The following is an 18,686-nucleotide window of genomic DNA, read 5'->3' on the forward strand; positions in this document are numbered from 1 at the left end:
AAGTGAGCTGTGGAGAGGAGAGGGCTTCAGAGTGTGAGTGACCATCAGGCAGTCAGCGTGATTGACAAGACGCTTGAGCTGACATGAACTTGTCACATTGCTAAGGAACTGCATTGTAAGTGAACGCGTGTTTTTTCTTCTAGTGATGTAGCAAGTACATATTTTAAGATGTTCATCTCACAAACATGTTTGACTATTGTATTATTATTGTTCTTGCTGCAAAGAGGCCCAAAGGCCCCAAAACGCCAAGCAGCCAGCAACAAACAGCACGACTGTTTTAAAGTTGCAGTAGATAAGTGTGCCACGTTTCTTGAATTGAGCAAGGATTTAAGAGCTTGGGGAAGAGAGACGATGGGAGGTGATTCCAAAGTGGATCAGTGCGAGGGAAAACGCAGAAAGAGACGCGTTGGTATCTGCGGTGACACTGGTGATGAGTGGCTGTTGTGCCTTGCAGTGCCGTAGATGGGTAGGTGGCTGAGTGGATGCGCGAGGTCGTCATTTCCATCATATTTAAGGAACGAAACAGAATGATTTCTCCACAAATCTGGCTGTCGCCTGATGAAGCTATTTGTAATTACTGGCGAAACGTCGTACTCGGGTTGTAAATGTTGGGGATTTGCTCTCCAACACAACGGTGTGCTGTACTAGTGACGAATTGGCCACGTTCTGTTTACGTGACAATCCTTTCCAATTGGCTGTGTCGGGTGGTGGCGGGTTTAACAACACATTTATATTTACGCGACCAGGAGTCGGCAGTCTGCGTCTTCACACGCATTGCAGGTTCTTTTTAATAACGAGTTATTTTTCTTTACCAAACTCGAAAACGAACGTCTCCTGTTGTTATCTTGGTTTCCGACCCGTGTCTTATCACTCTCCGTGAGTCACAGCACAGACACACTGCGCTCCCAGCATCATATAACGGGACAGGAGAGGGGGGGGGGAGTCGGTGTCGTCTGCTCTCTCTCTCACTCTCTTCCCCGGCTCTCTCTTTTTTCAATCCTTTATATTAAGTTCACTTGCTTGCTTGCGTGCTTACGACCGTGCAAATCTTTCGGTCGTTTTTTAACCCACTTCCCGTGATCCAATCGAGCTGACATTTTGCACACAGACTCGTTGTGCGTGACAATTTATTTTCGTGAATTTTTTTCCCAAAACTTTCCACTTTTTAGGGAAAATTTTTTTTATCCTTTATATTAAGTTCACTTGCTTGCTTGCTTGCGCGCTTACGACCGTGCAAATCTTTCAGTCGTTTTTTAACCCACTTCCCGTGATCCAATCGAGCTGACATTTTGCACACAGACTCGTTGTGCGTGACAATTTATTTTCGTGAAATTTTTTTTCCAAAATTTTCCACTTTTTAGGAAAAAACATTTTTCCTATTTTATTTTAAATACCAATGTGATGAAAATGAAACTCTTACTCAAGAAAAACAGAAATGAATAATAAAATAAAACCGATGCCACGCATATAAATGATTAATAGTGTAAAACTTTGTTTTTACGAGTTAATTTTTCTCTCATTCTCTCACCCGGCTCTCTCAACATGCACCGAACGACGAGTAGCCGAGAATGGAGCCCGCGCGGCTTCTGGGGCAGTGGATGAGCGCACGGACGCGCTCCGAGCCCGCCCCACCGACCCAAGTTCGATTCCCAGCTCTCGCTGACCGATATAATTATTGCAAGCGGCGAATATCAGAACCGGTCCTGGGACTCCTTCAGAGGGCCGGTTCAGTTTCTGGGGCCGTGTGTTCAAAAAAAGCCATCAGCACTGGGGAGACAAAGGTGGCCGTGCGTTGTCGCTGGGCCACCCCACCCCCTTCGTGCGGCTTCGTGTCGACCTTCACTCAGGGTGCTCGCTAACAGCACTTGCCCCAGCAGTCCTTCGCGGGCTATACGGGGGGGGGGGGGAATCTTTGTCTTTGTTACGAAGTGACAGCTGCTGCGGCTCGCCTGCAACACGAGCTACAGGGCTGGTTCACGCCGCGTCCGGCAAAAATCGCAGCGGCCAAAAATAGATCAACAAAGTTCCCTCCTCTCCACAGCCCGCGGCAGACGACAACAGCAGCGACGAACGAGGGCAGCGATAAGAGCAGGCTCGCCATAGCGAGCTCCGGCGAGAGGCACACGAGACACCAAACACGACGCAGCCATGGCCACCAGCCAGAGAGCGTGGGCCCTCCTCGTCGTCTTCACGTCGCTTCAAGGTGCCCGTGCGTCCCCGGGGCTCCGTGAGCCACCCCCGAAACCGCGTGGATGAGTCGAGTCCGAGACACGGGAGGGGGGGGTGCCGGGACTGCTTCGTCTCTCGCTCCCTCGAGTGTGGCCCTCGGGCCAGATTTGGCCGGGCTTGTGGACATTCTATGAAGTTTAGTTGTTGCTGCTGTTTTCGATTCTCTTTCCTTGTTCAAAAGCCGACAACATTGAACACGCGCGTGGCGGAAGTCATGTTCATCTGCAGGGCACTACAGCAGTCGGATCCAGGCCCGTACGTGTTCAATGCATTTCGATATTCGCCAATTTAGAAGAAAGATAGCCGCATACAAGCGTCAATGTCATCTATGCGACTGCGCGTTGAACTTCTTTCGCACGGTACGTCGCCAACCGCGCTAATCGGAATTGCAGGGAGAGATCGCACCATATCTTAGCCGCGGGCGGTAATAAAACTCATGTGGCCGGATTCGTATCGCCACCGAAACCCCCGGAGCCGCGAGGTATCCGGAGCGCGCGTTGATGAGAGTGCGGCTCGCAGGGCAGCGCCAGCCAGAGGTCGCAACCGGGTACCCGATACCCGCACCCTACCCGATACCCGGCTACCCGTACCCGGCCGGGTACGGGTACGGGTAGCCGTTTGCGACCCTGGTGCGGCCGGGTACGGGTAGCGCGTGAGTCACTGGTGAGTAACCGTTTGTCACTCATTTCGGGTAGGGTATGGGTAGGGAACGGCCGGGCACGGGTACCCATTTGCGACCCTGGTGCGGCCGGGTACGGGTAAGGAATCAAAACCCGTTTGCGACCTCTGGCGCCAGCCCAGCGCGTTCCTCCCCCCGCTTCACTCGCCCAGGTTCCCAACTCGGGCACGCCGCCACACTCATCCATGCCGTGATCCCTTGCCTCTAATGCACAGTGCTCTGTATACACAGCAATATATAGCCCCGTGTGTTTATCGGCACTCGAAATGTTTTGCTACAGAAGGCTGCTGCTGCTGCATCTAAGCTGGACTACAAAGATTGACCAACGTAGAAGTGAGATAAAGTTTGCAGGTAGAAGAAAGCAAACTGGTGATGATGCAGGCGGTGCTGAGAAAGAAACCGACGCGATGTGGACACCCACGTGTAGGATGGAGAAAAATATGAACATTAAAAGTGTTCTGGATTTTAAGTTTTCGTGACTGCAAGGATCCATACTCTTTGGTTCTTTCGGTAAAGTCACGTAGGTGAAATAAATAAATAAATCGCATCACGACGTTTCGATTGCAACACAAGCAATCATCATCAGGTGTGACAACCACAGCAAGAAATTTTACTAAAGTGGGAGGGTTTATACTGGGCAGTACTCAAAAACTGTAAATGGTGTGGATTCACTCTTTAACACACCGGTGGGCTAAAGTAGTGAACTATTTGTCCTTTGTCAACGTGACACTTTTTTGCTGATTGGCCGTGTCGGGTGGTGGAGGGTTACGACACATTTATAAATAACGCGATCTAACCCAAAAACGTTTATTATGAAGTTCAGTGTCTCATTAGCATGGCAACTGCTTGTCGGCCAAGAGCCCTCTGAACAAGTATTGCTCTTCAGGCGTGGGCGGCCTGCAGGCGGAAGAGAATCTGCTCAAGGACCTGTTCGTGGCGCAGCAGTACAAGACCCTGGTGCGGCCCGCATGGACCGCCACGGGCCGCGTCACCGTGCGCCTCGGAATGACGCTCTCGCAACTCATCAGCCTGGTATGACGCTCTCACGGCTCATCAGCCTGGTATGACGAATATTACTGGTAGGAACCTCCTGGTTACACCAGCCCACAGGGGATTATTTTGTCCGTCCGTCCGTCGTGCAGGGAGGGGCTGGGTGGGGAGGGAGGGGCTGGGTGGGGAGGGTGGGGTGGGGTGGGGAGGGGCTGGGTGAGGAGGGTGGGGCTGGGTGGGGAGGGGAGGGTGGGGAGGGGCTGGGTGGGGAGGGTGGGAGGGGCTGGGTGGGGAGGGTGGGAGGGGTGGGGCTGGGTGGGGAGGGTGGGGGGTGGGAGGGGTGGGGCTGGGTGGGGAGGGGCTGGCCACCCCGTGGTGCCCTTATAAAACTCAACGTTTAACCTACTCACGCCGGCTTGTGCCCGCCCTCAGAGTCGGGCATATTTGCGGAATACACCACGCCGCCGTTGACCCTGGCCATTGACCGAGCAACCCAACGTTCCTACCAGCTCCCTCCGCAGGAATGTGTTTGCGTGTTAGTCATAGAGTTGCCACCTCATGAGACCCAAACATCATCGCACCTCCCGGCTTTCACATTCCTCCTCCTGGAAGACACCGGTGGTGGAACCATCAACCGCATCAGCACATCAACAGGATGATGTACACATCTTCTCCGCTATACGTGAAACATTTAATCCACATGCAGTGCGATTGTGGCTATCCAATCCAATCCCCGCACCTCTGATGAGCACGGTTGGCTACGTACGGTGCAAACAAAGTTCAACATACATACAAACTATGGACTTTATAGTCAACCACTGTATTCTGTGTTGCTTCAGCGGAGGAGGAACAGCAACACGGCATAAACTTTATCTCTCCTAAAGCCCTCCCATCGTGGCCAGCAGCTTCAGGCTTCCTGAAGCTTCCTCCATCTCTCTCAGTCTCTGCGATGAAAACATCACCTGTACACAAGCCCATCTCTTTCTCATCCTCGCGATCCTTGTTTCGGACCTTTGAGCATGGGTGATCGTTTGGCCTCGCCTGCTAATGTATCACTGTCATCGGGATGTTGTACGGTGATCTTACACGTGGGCTTTCGTAACTATTAACGTGATTTGTAATAGATTTTTCGCTGAGATCGTGTAGGTAAAATGTGTGTTGTTCACCCTCCTCCATCTAACAAGCCCATTAATAAAGTTTTCATCTTATAATATGGCGTGGGGGGGGGGGGTAGATCGCGTATATATGTGTGTCGTTAGCCCGCCACCACCCGACACAGCCAATTAGTAAGGTTTGTCACATAAACAAAACGTGACAATTAGTTATTAGTTCAATCAATCAAGTCTTTATTTATATATCACTACTGTATTTCGTGCAAAGGATGCCATTCTAAGTGCTGTACAGATTTAAAAAAATAATTGTTTATAGACTAAATCACAAGAAGAATATAAGCAAATTCCATACAAGTCAAACTTGAATTATAATGAATTACTATCGAAGGCATATAAAAAGAACACTATAAAATAATCTTAAGTAAAAGCAAGTTTCAAAAGGTGAGTTTTTAGATTCAACTTAAAACTGCTTAATGATTATTCAGCAGTAACCGGTGTGTTGGAGAGTAAACCCACAACATTAACAGTTGCTTTTGTTTAGGTGACGGGTGGTGGTCGGTTAACGACACATGTATATTCACGCGATCTCTTCCTGAAATAGGTGTTTTGAACATCTTAACACCTGCTTTATTGCCAGAAAGGGTAACGCTTGTTCTGTTTTTCATCGTTTTAAAACTCGCAAAGAGGTCCCTTAGAAACGTTGCACCTCGAGTATGTCGGGTGGAGCAGGGTGTACACACATTGTATTGGCGCCATCTGACCCCAAAAATGGAGTTGCACGGAGGTGTTGACGCACGCTGCTTGTACCCGCGTGGACTCGTTGCAGAACGAGAAGAAGGAGGAGCTGACCACCAGCGTCTACATGGACATGGTGAGAGCCTCGGCTTCCCACACTCATGTCCGTGGATGATCGCACACCGGAAGGGCGTCGAGGTCACAATCTCCTGGCTTATTGGTAGGGTCTGATGGCAGCACAGCAAGTGGGAATAATGTCCACCCGTAATCCCATCGGTCTGGCGGATTGAGTGTTACCCCCTCTCCCCCACCCCGACATGTCGCGTCACATTGTCTGTGTGTGAAATCCACTCGGCTTCGGACATCAGAACGGAGCTGTTCATCTGCAGCCCCCCACGGTGTCTGGAAGAGTCTCTGCCGAATGAAGTCTGCTCAGCCGTGACAGTTGATGATTTTAAGACTGGACGAGGAACATTTGTGTTTTCTTCTGTGTAGAGTTTTAATTTTGTTGAATTTTTCTCTCTCCCGTCCACGCATCCGTCTCCGATTTTTCTTTTGCTGAATATGGCTGAGCGGTATAACTCTTAGATGGATTCATTCTGCGGGTGCTCTAATTTCCTGCCACTCGTAAATGGAAGTTGGCCATGCATCTCAATATTGGACCACAGAACTCGGACAATTGTTGGTCGCGCCGGTTCTGGCCGCCTTCCCCAAGCTCCCGTCCGTGGTTTACTCTGGTGGCGGTGGCGTCTCCTTGCGAACCCCCCACCCCACCCAACGCCACGTTACAAGGTCTACCACACCGGCGTCTTGATATGCGTTTGGCACGAATGACGCAGTGTACGAATAATGCATTGTTAGTAATTTTCTCCAGCCAGTCTGAAATCCGTGCCCAAGCGCTGTTACTGCACTGGATGTGCTTCTGCACAACTGTCTTCAGTCTTCTTGGTTATTTCGGTAAAGTCACGTAGAAGGGAAACAATAAAATAAAGAAATATAAAACAATAAAATCTTCTTCTGTGGATTTCACACCTGATGATGATTGCTTGTGTTGCAGTCGAAACGTCGTGATAATTGTATTGCTTTCTATTTTTATTATTTTATTGTTTCCCTTCCACGTGACTTTACCGAAAGAACCAATAATATGAATCCCTGCAGTCACGAAAGCTTTAAATCAAAATTTGTCTTCAGTCTTTCAATTTCAAATGACATTAATCGCATAATTATGCCATGATTATAATCATGCACACACACTCTGAACGTTGCAGATATAGCACAGGCTAATACCCACTTCTGCGCGCGTGTTGTAGATTACTGAACCAGTGACCTATTCACACACTTGATTAAAATCACGTTTGTAATTGCTGCTGAATGTCCAATGGATGCAGTGCAATGTTTTAAATGTGGCTCACAAGTCCTGATGAGTACCCTTTAGGCATGAGTAGCCTACAGAAGACCACAGTGGATTACGTGAGTGCAAGACGTAACGCACCTAGGGGGGGGGGGTAAGACATTTGTGACGATGTGTGACGAGGGGGGGGGGGTGAGAAATGTGACGTCACATTAAAATGTGCAACTTTAAATAAATATAGACAACACGTTTTACTTAATTAAATATACTTTTTAATACATGTTTTCTCCTACAACATCAGAGTACAGCACTACAATGACAATAGTTGAAAGTGATTTGAAGCATGTTTTATTTTTGGAGGGGGGGGCAGAGCTTTGTGAGGTCATATTTGAGGGGGGGGGGGTCTGACTTTTTGTGACGCCGTGTGACGAAGGGTGGGGGGGGGGTCAAAAATCGTCCAAAATCGTGTAACGTCATTTATGGACGGCCCCTGTGTTGTAAATATGTACACCAAACGCAGCCTTTTCTCTGCCAAAACATTGAACGCATAACTTGCTTTGTACAATATTGTTCAAAATTTTGGCTAACATTTCCCTCTTTTGGTAAATATAAACTATAGACTATTTTTATTTTACCAGGTCAGGACCCACTGAGTTATATTACTCTTTTTCGCAACGGCCTCGCCACAAATTATAACGAAATAGCTTATCGCATGGAAATGTAGAGCAGCCAAATACTCCAAACTCATGTTTCTAAATGTGGAGGGAAAACCGGAGGACCCGGAGAAAAATCGACACGACCACAGGGAGAGACGCGTGCAAACTCCAAATATACAGGATTCAGGGTGAAAGTGCGGATTTGGCCTCATAACTTTAATCTAAATTGTCTTATGGTTGTTATTGTTTGACTTGCATCACACTGGGATTTTTGCACACAGCGTTGTAATACTTTTTTTTCCTGGAAGATTTGCTGGTTTATCCAGGATGTTTCTGTTGCGCGTCGTCACTTTAAGATGTTCTCTGTTCATGTTTTGTTTGTTGCCGTTGCACCCGACTCAAGAGCCGCATGGCTCACAGGGCTATACCTAATCAATTAAACTTGAAAACAACCTCCACACCACCGCGGCGCTCACTTGCCCTGCTATGATGACGTTCAGCATTGACTCTCGCGTCTGATTGGTTAGTCTTGGGAAGACCCTCGCTTGTCCTGGGACCCAAGAAACTACGACAACCTGAAGTCCATCCGTCTGTCTCCGAAGCGCATCTGGCTCCCGGACATCGCTCTGTCTAACAAGTACGTGCTTCACTTCGCACAGCCCAGTTCCGCTGCTCTAAACTAAACTACTTTTTATTTGACCAGGGAAGGCCCACTGAGCTATATAGCTCTTTTTCAGAAGTGAGCTGGCCACAAATGATAGCGTGACGAATTGGCTTAGGGGCCGTCCATGAATGACGTAAAGCACCTCGGGGGGGGGGGGGGGCAGACATTTGTGACGATGTGTGACAAGGGGGGGGGGGGTTGAGAAATGTGACGTCACATCAAAATGCGCAACTTTAAATAAACATAAACACGTTCTACTTAATTAAATACACTTTTAATAAATGTTTTCTCCTACAACATGCAGCGGCACATTAAATATGCACTACAATTACAATAGTTTAAAGTGATTTGAAGCATGTTTTATTTTTGGGGGGGAGGGGGGGCAGAGCTTTGTGACGTCATATTTGAGGGGGGGTCTGACTTTTTGTGACGCCGTGTGACGAGAGGGAGGGGGGTGTTAAAAATCGTCCAAAATCGCGTGACGTCATTTATGGACGGCCCCAAACATGCCACACGAGGAGAGCTGCACTGCTGTTGGCACCTGATGATGTTGGGTGTGATCGGCAGCCGGGCGGGGGAAGAGAAGGGGAGAGGGACATAGGCAGGGGGAGCCGATGCATGCCCAGTGAACTCACCGTCAGCGAAAGTCCCACGAGACAGCTCTCTCGCTGGGTGGTGGAGGGTTAAAGGGTGCCACGTGGCGAGATGTTAACCACCCCGCATGGTATGGAGGAGGTCGTCGGTTCGATCCCGACTCTGATGCCTGCTGTATATTTGGAGTTTGTGTGTTCTCCATGTGGTTGCGTGGATTATTCTCCGGGTCCTACGATTTTTTCCCTCCACATTTAGAATTAACGTCACGCGTTTAGAGTATTTGGCTGCTGTACATTTCCACGCGATAAGCCGCTTCGTTGAGCTATTATTTGTGGCCAGGTCGCTTCTGAAAAAGAGCTACATAGCTCAGTGGGCTTTACCTGGTAAAATAAACAATAGTCTTAGTTAAAATTTGATTTAAAGCTTTCGTGACTGCAGGTATTCATCTTCTTGGTTCTTTCGGTAAAGTCACGTAGAAGGGAAGTAATAAAATAATAAAAATAAAACATAATAAAATTATTCTCACGACGTTTCGGCCACAACGCAAGCAGCCGTCCTCAGGTGAAAACCAGGTCCGTCGAGGCGACAGAGTCTGAATGAAATAGCACACGAGCTTGGAGCATATATATAAGCTGGGCGCCTTGACAAAGGAATTTGCATATCAAGAGGAATTTAGCATATTTATGGGAAATGCAGGAATGTGATTAGTACTGCATATGCATGTGCATTATGCAGAATTAACAGCATCAAAGGGAGCTGCAGTTGCTGCTGCTGCAGTTGCTGCTGCTGCAGTTGCTGCTGCTGCTGCAGTTTCTGCTGCTGCTGCAGTTTCTGCTGCTGCTGCTGCTGTTGCTGCAGTTGCTGCTGCTGCAGTATCTGCTTCTGCTGCAGTTTCTGCTGCTGCTGCTGCTGCTGTTGCTGCAGTTGCTGCTGCAGTTTCTGCAGCAGCAGCAACTGCAGCAACAGCAGCAGCAGTTAATCCTGCATAATGCATATGCATATGCAGTACTAATCACATTCCTGAATTTCCCATAAATATGCTAAATTCCTCTTGATATGCAAATTCCTTTGTCAAGGCGCCCAGCTTATATATATGCTCCAAGCTCGTGTGCTGTTTCATTCAGACTCTGTCGCCTCGACGGACCTGGTTTTCACCTGAGGACGGCTGCTTGCGATGTGGCCGAAACGTCGTGAGAATAATTTTATTATGTTTTATTTTTATTATTTTATTACTTCCCTTCTACGTGACTTTACCGAAAGAACCAAGAAGTCTTAGTTTAGTTTACTTTGCAGGGTGAGAATGCACAGCCTAACCAGAATCAAACACAATTTTAACAATTGGATGAAGAGAGCAGAAGATGTGAGAATGATTGAGTTGCATTCGAGCACGATCGCGGGTTTGGTCCCCGCGGCAGCGATGATTTGGTGCCACACGACTGCACGGCCTGCCCCCCCCCCCGCACAATTACGGGGGGGGGGTCAGCAAGCGGTCGCCCTGGCTACTCGATGCGTGCGCTGTCGCTCTTCGCAGTAACGACGGCAACTTTGACTTTGGGCTCTACGTGCACGTGCTGGTGGACTACACGGGCGCCGTGCGGTGGGTCCCCCCGTCCATCTACCGCAGCTCGTGCGGCATGCAGGTACAGGGGCACGGCTACCGAACACGCAGGGACACCGCTAACGTACACGAGGGACACTGATAACGTACACGCAGGCACAGCATGGCTGTATATTTGTAGTTTGCGAGTGGATTGTACTCCGAGTTGCTCCAGTTTTGCCGTACACATTTAGAAACATGCGTTTTTATTATTTGGCTGCCTACAGTAAATTCCCAGGTGTGATGATGATATGAGGCACTGTGATGAGCTACTATGTGTGGCCAGGTCGCCTCTTAGCAGAGAGCTCAGTGCGCTTTACCTGGTTAACAAAAATAATTTTAAGTGGAGAGTCGTACACGTGAAGGAGACGTATCGTCTTATCTATTTTGTGATTTGTATTCTCCACTATGACGACGCTCAATGAAAATGTTTAGCTGTGTGTGTGCTATTTGGTGTACCCCAAGGCCGTAATTATAATATGTATTGGGGGGGACACATCCCCCCCAATATTCAAATATGCTCAAGATGTCTCCCCCAATATATTGCTATAAAATAGAATTCTGTTTATATGATTGTGGTTATGGTTGTACTTTATTAATCCCGAATCTCTGCCATTACATACAATGAAACAAGAAAACGTAAAAAAGAAAAAAGAAAATTAATACAATACATTATTAGATATTATTGTAAAAAAATTATAATAAGTCCATCCTATGTATTAGTGATTTTTTTTATTTTAGGCAGGAAATGAGTTTTCAAATTTAGATTTTTTTTTCTGGGGGGGACTCCCAGACCCCCTGGAAGATTTGGTCCCCCCCAATGTTGACTCCATGGCTACGGCCTTGGTGTACCCGTTCCTAGCGGTGGAGGCCGCGGCTCTGATATGAAGAGTCTTTCCGCATTGCTGCTCCACGTTTCCGGAATATTCTTGCTTCTTATCTACAACTTGGTTCTCTCCCTTCACTCATTCTCTTTATGTGCCTATTAGACAAAAACACAGCACTTGCCCCTGTACCTAACTTCTTTCTGCCTCTGGAACCAGAAAGAAGTTGAACTGTTTTTTTCAATTTGCATGCATAGTATTTCGTTAAATACCTCGTTTGTTCGGTGTGCATTATTCCTGAATGACCCTGTTACTAATTCTCTGCAAAAAAATACGTGTTTTGTCGCTAACGCACCATGGATCCCTCGTATAAAATAGTCGGGCAACCGGCTAACGGGATCATCATTTCACGTGACAAATCAAACGATCTCAACACTCAGACGTTCGACGGTTGCATCCTGCAGGTGAAGTACTTCCCCTTCGATTGGCAGAACTGCTCCATGGTCTTTCAGTCGTTCACGTATGACACCTCGGAGATCAACCTGGAGTATGCGCTCGACGAGCACAGGACAGGAGATCAGGCACATCATCATCGACGAGAGCACCTTCCCAGGTACCGCCGGTGCAAACCGTACACCTCCACAAACGACAGCGGCTCCACAACAGCCTGTCCTCGGCATCGGACGCGGCCACGCGGCTTCCGTGGCTCCGCTAAGAACTTCGCACTGGCCGGTGCCATCAAGTCAAGGATACAGTGGGCATGGTCCCACAGTCAGCACCATCCCACAGCGGGAGCGGTCCCGCAGCGGGGAGCGGTCTCGCAGTCGGCGCGATCCCGGAGTCGGCGCTGTCAAGCAGCGGGCACGGCAGGTGACATCTGCCCGCGTGCGTACCCTGCCCCCTGTGTCCGGGCGTGCCCAGTGAGCGGCGAGTGGCAAATCAAGCACAAACCATCGCGCAAGAACACCAACCCCAGGGACCCTCTGTACCAAGACATCACCTTTTATCTCATCATGGAGAGGAAGCCCCTGTTCTACATCATCAACATCGTCGTGCCCTGCATCCTCATCACCATTTGTGCCGTCTTCACCTTCTACCTGCCCCCGGATGCAGGTGAGGCGAGCCGCCCCTGGACAGGGCCGTGGTCCGGGCGCAACGCGGCCCCTGGCCCGTGACACCCGCGGGAATTTGCGATCCCCTTTGGTGGGCGGTGCTCGCATTACAAAAACAGAATTAGAATATTTTATTTTACTGGAGGAATCCGATGGGCTACAAGGCTCTTTTTAAATCCTTTATATTAAGTTCGCTTGCTTGCTTGCTTGCGTGCTTGCTTGCTTACGACCGTGTAAATCTTTCGGTCGTTTTTTAACCCACTTCCCATGATCCAATCGAGTTGACATTTTCCACACAGACTCGTTGTGCGTGACAATTAATGTTAGTGAAAATTTTTTTTCCAAAATTTTACACTTTATAGGACAAAAAAATTATACTTAATTACCAATTGTTTAATACTGCAGACAATCATCTGACCCATAGGTGGCAGCCATCTCAAGCCAGAGGACGATGAGGACTCTAGCCGCCACGCATATAAAGGATTTAGAGTGAAAAACTTTGTTTTTACGGGTTATACTTATTCACAGATGTCTCGTAAGGGGGCGAGTCAGAACGTTACAACAACAAACAATGCAAAAACATAAGTATAGGAAAGTTAAACAAATTACTTTAAAAAAATACAAATAACACTAAACACATTTTTATCGAACCAGCTAAATCCCACTGAGCTAACTTATTTTTCAGAAGCGACTTGGCCACAAATGATAGCTCAACAAAATTGCTTAGTTCGTGGACATTTATAGCATCCAAATACATTAAATACGTAATGTTGACATTTGTGACGATGTGTGACGATGGGGGGGGGTTGAGAAATGTGACGTCACATCAAAATGCACAATTTTAAATAAATATAGACAACACGTTCTACTTAATTAAATATACTTTTTATTAAATGTTTTCTCCTACAACATCAGAGTGCAGTGCCACATTAAATACGCACTACAATGACAATAGTTTAAAGCGATTTGAAGCATGTTCTATTTGGGGGGGGGGGCAGAGCTTTGTGACGTCATATTTGAGGGGGGTCTGACTTTTTGCGACGCCGTGTGACGAAGGGGGGTGGGGGTCAAAAAATCGTCCAAAATCGCGTGACGTCATTTATGGACGGCCCCTAACATCTCCTAGCCACCGTGGCGCCAAAAGTTGGCTTTGACTGGCCACGTGGCACAGCGGCAGAGCGACTCGCAGTCAGAAAGTTGCGAGTTCAAGTCCTGGTTGCGATTGTTGACTCGCATGGCAACCCATCGACCCTTCACAGTGAAACGTCACCTGTTTACATCCTGCAGGTGAGAAGATGGGGCTGTGCATCTCCGTGCTACTGGCCCTCACCGTGTTTCTGCTGCTGCTGGCCGACAAGGTTCCAGAGACGTCCCTCGGGGTCCCCGTGATCGTCAACTACCTCATGTTCACCATGGTGATCGTCACGGCCTGCGTCATCCTCACCGTCATCGTGCTCAACCTGCACTTCCGATCAGCCGGCCTACGCACATCATGCCCTACTGGGTCCGCCGGGTGAGAGCCTACCAATGTCACCACAACCGCCACCACCGTAACTGCCACTACCACAACATCGCTACCACCACCAGAGTCATCGGCACAGATGCCAAGTAATCGCTCACTCTCAGAGAGAAAGAGGATGACTCAGACGCGCGAGGAGGAGCCGAAGACGAGTGGGAAGGCAGCAGCCACGCGGAGAGCCGGTGCTACCAACAATTACACAGGCTCTGTATTTCTCTATTGATCAAGGTGTTATCGGCCAATGAATGAGTGTTTACTTATGGGAGGAAACCAGAGCATCCCGGAGAAAATCCACACGTGTGAGAGGGAAACACTTTCCCATCCTAACGGAACAGGTGGAGTCCACACTTTGTTGTGTCATCTTCACCTGGCAAAGCCAGGGCACCGCACCTCCTCGATGCTCACGGGTAGTACGGAGTTTCACAACATTTGTCAGATGATCTATCAATCCCCGCTTCTGCCTTCTCATTGCTGGAGGACTACAGGACAAGCCATGTGCAGCAATGTAGACCCACCACTGCTGCCACTGCCCGGCTCCAACGGGGAATTTTGATTGGCTGTTGCGAATCTTGGCCAAACTTAAAGTACTAAACTCAACACATTTTTTATTTTACCAGGTAAGGCCCACTGAGCTATGTAACTCTTTTTCAGAAGCGACCTGGCCATAAATGATAGCTCAATGAAGTGGCTTGTTGTGTGGAAATGTACATCAGCCAAATACTCTAAACGCACGTTTCTAAATGTGGAGGGAAAAACCGGAGGACCCAGAGAAAAATCCACGTGACCACGGGGAGAGAGAGAGACACGCAAACTACAAATATACAGCAGCAGACGTCAGGGTCGGTATCAAACCCACGGCCTCCTGCACACCAGGCGAGGTGGTTAACATCTCCTAGCCACCGTGATGATGATGACGGTGAGAGAGACACGCGAACTCCAAATATACAGCAGCAGACGTCAGGGTCGGTATCAAACCCACGGCCTCCTGCATACCAGGCGAGGGAGATAACATCTCCTAGCCACCGTGGCGCCCCCCCCCACTTCGCCAAGTAACCACGTGTGTGCGTGTGGTGTCCGTGGCCGCCTTTGGGGCCGTTCCATAAATGACGTCACGCACCTGGGGGGGGGGGTGGTCAGACATTTGTGACTGATGTGTGACGAGGGGGGGGGGGTTGAGAAATGTGATGTCACATCAAAATGCGCATCTTTAAATAAATATAGGCAACACATTCTACTTAATTAAATAGACTTTTTAATATATGTTTTCTCCTACAACATCAGAGTGCAGCGCCACATTAAATACACACTACAATGACAATAGTTTAAGGCGGATTTGAAGCATGTTTTATATATTTGGGGGGGGGGGGGCAGAGCCTTGTGACGTCATATTTGAGGGGGGGGGTCCGACTTTTTGTGACGCCCTGTGACGAAGGGGGGGGGGGTAAAAAATCGTCCAAAATCGCGTGAAGTCATTTATGGACGGCCCCCTTTGCCGTTGCGGCGACGTTGCAGATTTTCATCCACGCGCTGCCCAAGTACCTGTGGATCGAACGTCCCAAGAAGGAGGAGCTCGCCCCGAAGCTCCCCGTGCTGGCGCAGCACCAGCAGCACTGCCACGACGAGTACTTCATCCGCACGCCGCCCAGCCAGGCGCTGCTGCTGCCCACCTCGCACTCGTGAGTAGCGCGGCGGCGCAAGGGGAGCTGTGGGGCACAGCCGCCCCACCTCGCTACGCCTTGCGGAGGTTCGCGGTTTGAATCTGGCAGGCCACCCCGGTTATTAGGGGCCGTCCATGCATGACGTCACGCACCTAGGGGGGGAGGGGGGCGGTCAGACATTTGTGTGATGAGGGGGGAGGGGGTGAGAAATGTGACGTCACATCAAAATGCGCAACTTTAAATACACGTTCTACTTAATTAAATAGACTTTTTAAATAAATGTTTTCTCCTACAACATCAGAGTGCAGCGCCACATTAAATACGCACGACAATGACAATAGTTTAAAGCGATTTGAAGCATGTTTTATTTTCTGGGTGGGGGGGGGCAGAGCTTTGTGACCTCATATTTGAGGGGGGGTCTGACTTTGTGACGCCGTGTGACGAGGGGGTCAAAAATCGTCCAAAATCGCGTAACGTCATTTATGGACGGCCCCTTACTGCGGCGGTGGAGTGTATCAACCGTGGTGATGATAATAATAAAAATTATTTTGCGCCATCACAGCTGATGTTAAAGATCCCCGTGACCTCAAATGAAACGGGTAGGCCATCACGTGCCAACGTCCGAGGGTCCAATGTTGCTGCTCACAGACGCGCGAGGCAACATCGCCCCCTACCTGCCGTGGAACGACCGCAGCGCCTTCACTTTGTTGATGATCCTCCTGCCCCGTAAGAACGACAAGCGTTGGTGCCCCGCCGCAGGTTCGGAATGACGCCGTTCTCCTCGGAGCTTGCCGGGCCCGACAAGCTCCACGTGGTGCTGCCCCCGGAGCTGCAATCGGCGGTGGACGCCGTGCACTACATCTCCGAGCACATGCTCAACCAGAAGGAGTTCGACGAGGTGAAAATAAAACTATCGATTATTTACACCATTGGAACCTCATTTGCCAGTAAAAAAATATGATAATTGGTTTTTTACCCTTCTATCTGGCAACAAAACTGACACTTTTTTTTTTACAAGGAGTCATGTTTGCATAGACCACAATACCTGCAGTCATAACGCAAACAAAATACATAACTCTGATAATGTGCACTGTCCTTGAAGTTGATTGGTCCACACCCGAGACAGCTTTCCATGGGTTGGACCAGATGGCGCCTTTTGGCGTCATCTGGTCCAACCCATGTGAGACTAGGCTCTAAGGAAAGGCGCCATCTGGTCCAACCCATGTGAGACTGGGCTCTAAGGAAAGCTGTCTCGGGTGTGGACCAATCAACTTCAAGGACAGTGCACATTATCAGAGTTATGTTTTTTTTGTTTGCATTATGACTGCAGGTATTGTGGTCTATGCAAACATGACTCCTTGTAAAAAAAGGTGTCAGTTTTGTTGCCAGATAGAAGGGTAAAAAACCAATTATCACTATCGATTATGTTTTATTATAGCAGGTAAGGCCCACTGAGTTATATATCTCTTTTCTTCAGAGGCAACCTGGCTAACACAAATGATAGCTCAACCACTTGGCTTATCGACACTACGTGGACATTTATAGCAGCCAAATACTCTAAACGCACACGGATTCTAAATGTGGAGGCAAAAATCAGAGAAGAATCTACGCGCCTACGGGGAGAGAGACGCGAACTCCAAATATACAGCAGGCGTCAGGGTCGGGATCGAACCCATGTTTCCTGTATACCAAGCAAGGTAATTAACATCTCGCCACCATGGCGCCCCCCTGTGTCACCAGCGCGGCCCTGGCACCGCAACGCACCGCCCTCTCCCAGAGGTACTGGGTGGGGGGGGGGTGCAGGCTGCGGCATGGCTACCGTGCAGGAGACATTTTAATACGCCCGCCGGCGTTATTGACACAAAACTCACCGATAGATTCTGGGGACGCGCTGTGTAGATCACGGCGCTTCTCCGTTGGTCAGAGGTTCAGGGGAAAGCGAAGAGATCTGGCAGCTGGCCTTGAGAGATGGCGATCGCTCTCTGTGTACATGTGCTTAGCGTGGGGAGCGGTGGTGTAGCGGTTAGCGCGCTGCGCTAGGAACCTGGCGACCCGAGTTCAATGGCCGCTCACGGCCAACATCGGTGGCGAATATCTGAACTGGACTTGGGACTCCTCGAGGTCAACTCAGCCTTACTTGAGTACCTGGTGCGATGTGTAAACATGGCCACGAGGGAGACAAAGGCAGCCGGGCTTGGGGCTGGCCACCCACCACCTCTTGTGCCATGCCGGCTTTCATAGGTGCTACTCGCAAACACCACTTGCCCCAACAGTCTGTTAAGGCTATGGGGGGGGGGGGGGTCTTTGTCTTTTTTCAGCTGAAGGAAGACTGGCAGTTTGTGGCGATGGTCGTGGATCGTATCTTCTTCATCACCTTCTTACTGCTCACGTCCCTGGGAACCTTTGGGATCTTCTTCAACGCCAGCTACAACATCACCCCGAACGACCCCTTCCCTTGAGGGCACGCGCACCAGCTTCATCATCACCATCGTCACCATCCACGGGCAGATGGCCCGTAGGTGTCCACTGCACATTTCCTCATTTGTTTTCACTTTCCTCTTGTTCCAATATGCTTAAGTAGTGAAGCCAGCTTCACTCTCGTATTTTATCAGCTCCCCTCGCATCGATGTTCGCGGCTTCTTCCCTATTTAAAAGATCACGTGGCCCCATCGCACGCACGCACGCCCGTACGGCCCTTCTCCCAGCCTGCCTCACAGGCGTGCATTGCGTACACACCGTTGAGAATGCAGCGTGAGTTTGAACGCACGCGAACGCACACACCGGAGGGTTTAATCGTCTTCCAGGTGACAAATCGGGACACATTTGCAGCCAATAAAAAGTATGTGTGACTGAAATTGTAACATTGGGTTCTCTTTTAAGATCAATGCTCCCAGAGTGATTTATGGGCTCTCATGAGCATCGAGGCATTGATGCTCATTCCCATGTACAGCCCTGCTGAGCCAGTA

General features: G+C 49.2%; 1 protein-coding gene across 1 annotated transcript; it reads left to right on the plus strand.

Annotated features, from left to right (window-relative positions):
* Positions 1-2,032: 2,032 nt before the first annotated feature.
* Positions 2,033-18,575, plus strand: CHRNB1 (cholinergic receptor nicotinic beta 1 subunit). Its single transcript, XM_061570203.1, is given in 13 exon segments — positions 2,033-2,203; positions 3,795-3,940; positions 5,837-5,881; positions 8,280-8,389; positions 10,542-10,650; positions 11,896-12,000; positions 12,002-12,044; positions 12,353-12,544; positions 13,831-14,024; positions 14,027-14,056; positions 15,575-15,738; positions 16,480-16,618; positions 18,039-18,575. Coding segments are annotated over 13 exon segments (1,473 nt in total). The 5' UTR covers positions 2,033-2,148; the 3' UTR covers positions 18,180-18,575.
* Positions 18,576-18,686: the final 111 nt, after the last annotated feature.

This window comes from Lethenteron reissneri, chromosome 45, assembly GCF_015708825.2.
Source record: "Lethenteron reissneri isolate LAM-NWPU_2019-01 chromosome 45, ASM1570882v1, whole genome shotgun sequence".
NCBI lineage: Eukaryota > Metazoa > Chordata > Hyperoartia > Petromyzontiformes > Petromyzontidae > Lethenteron > Lethenteron reissneri.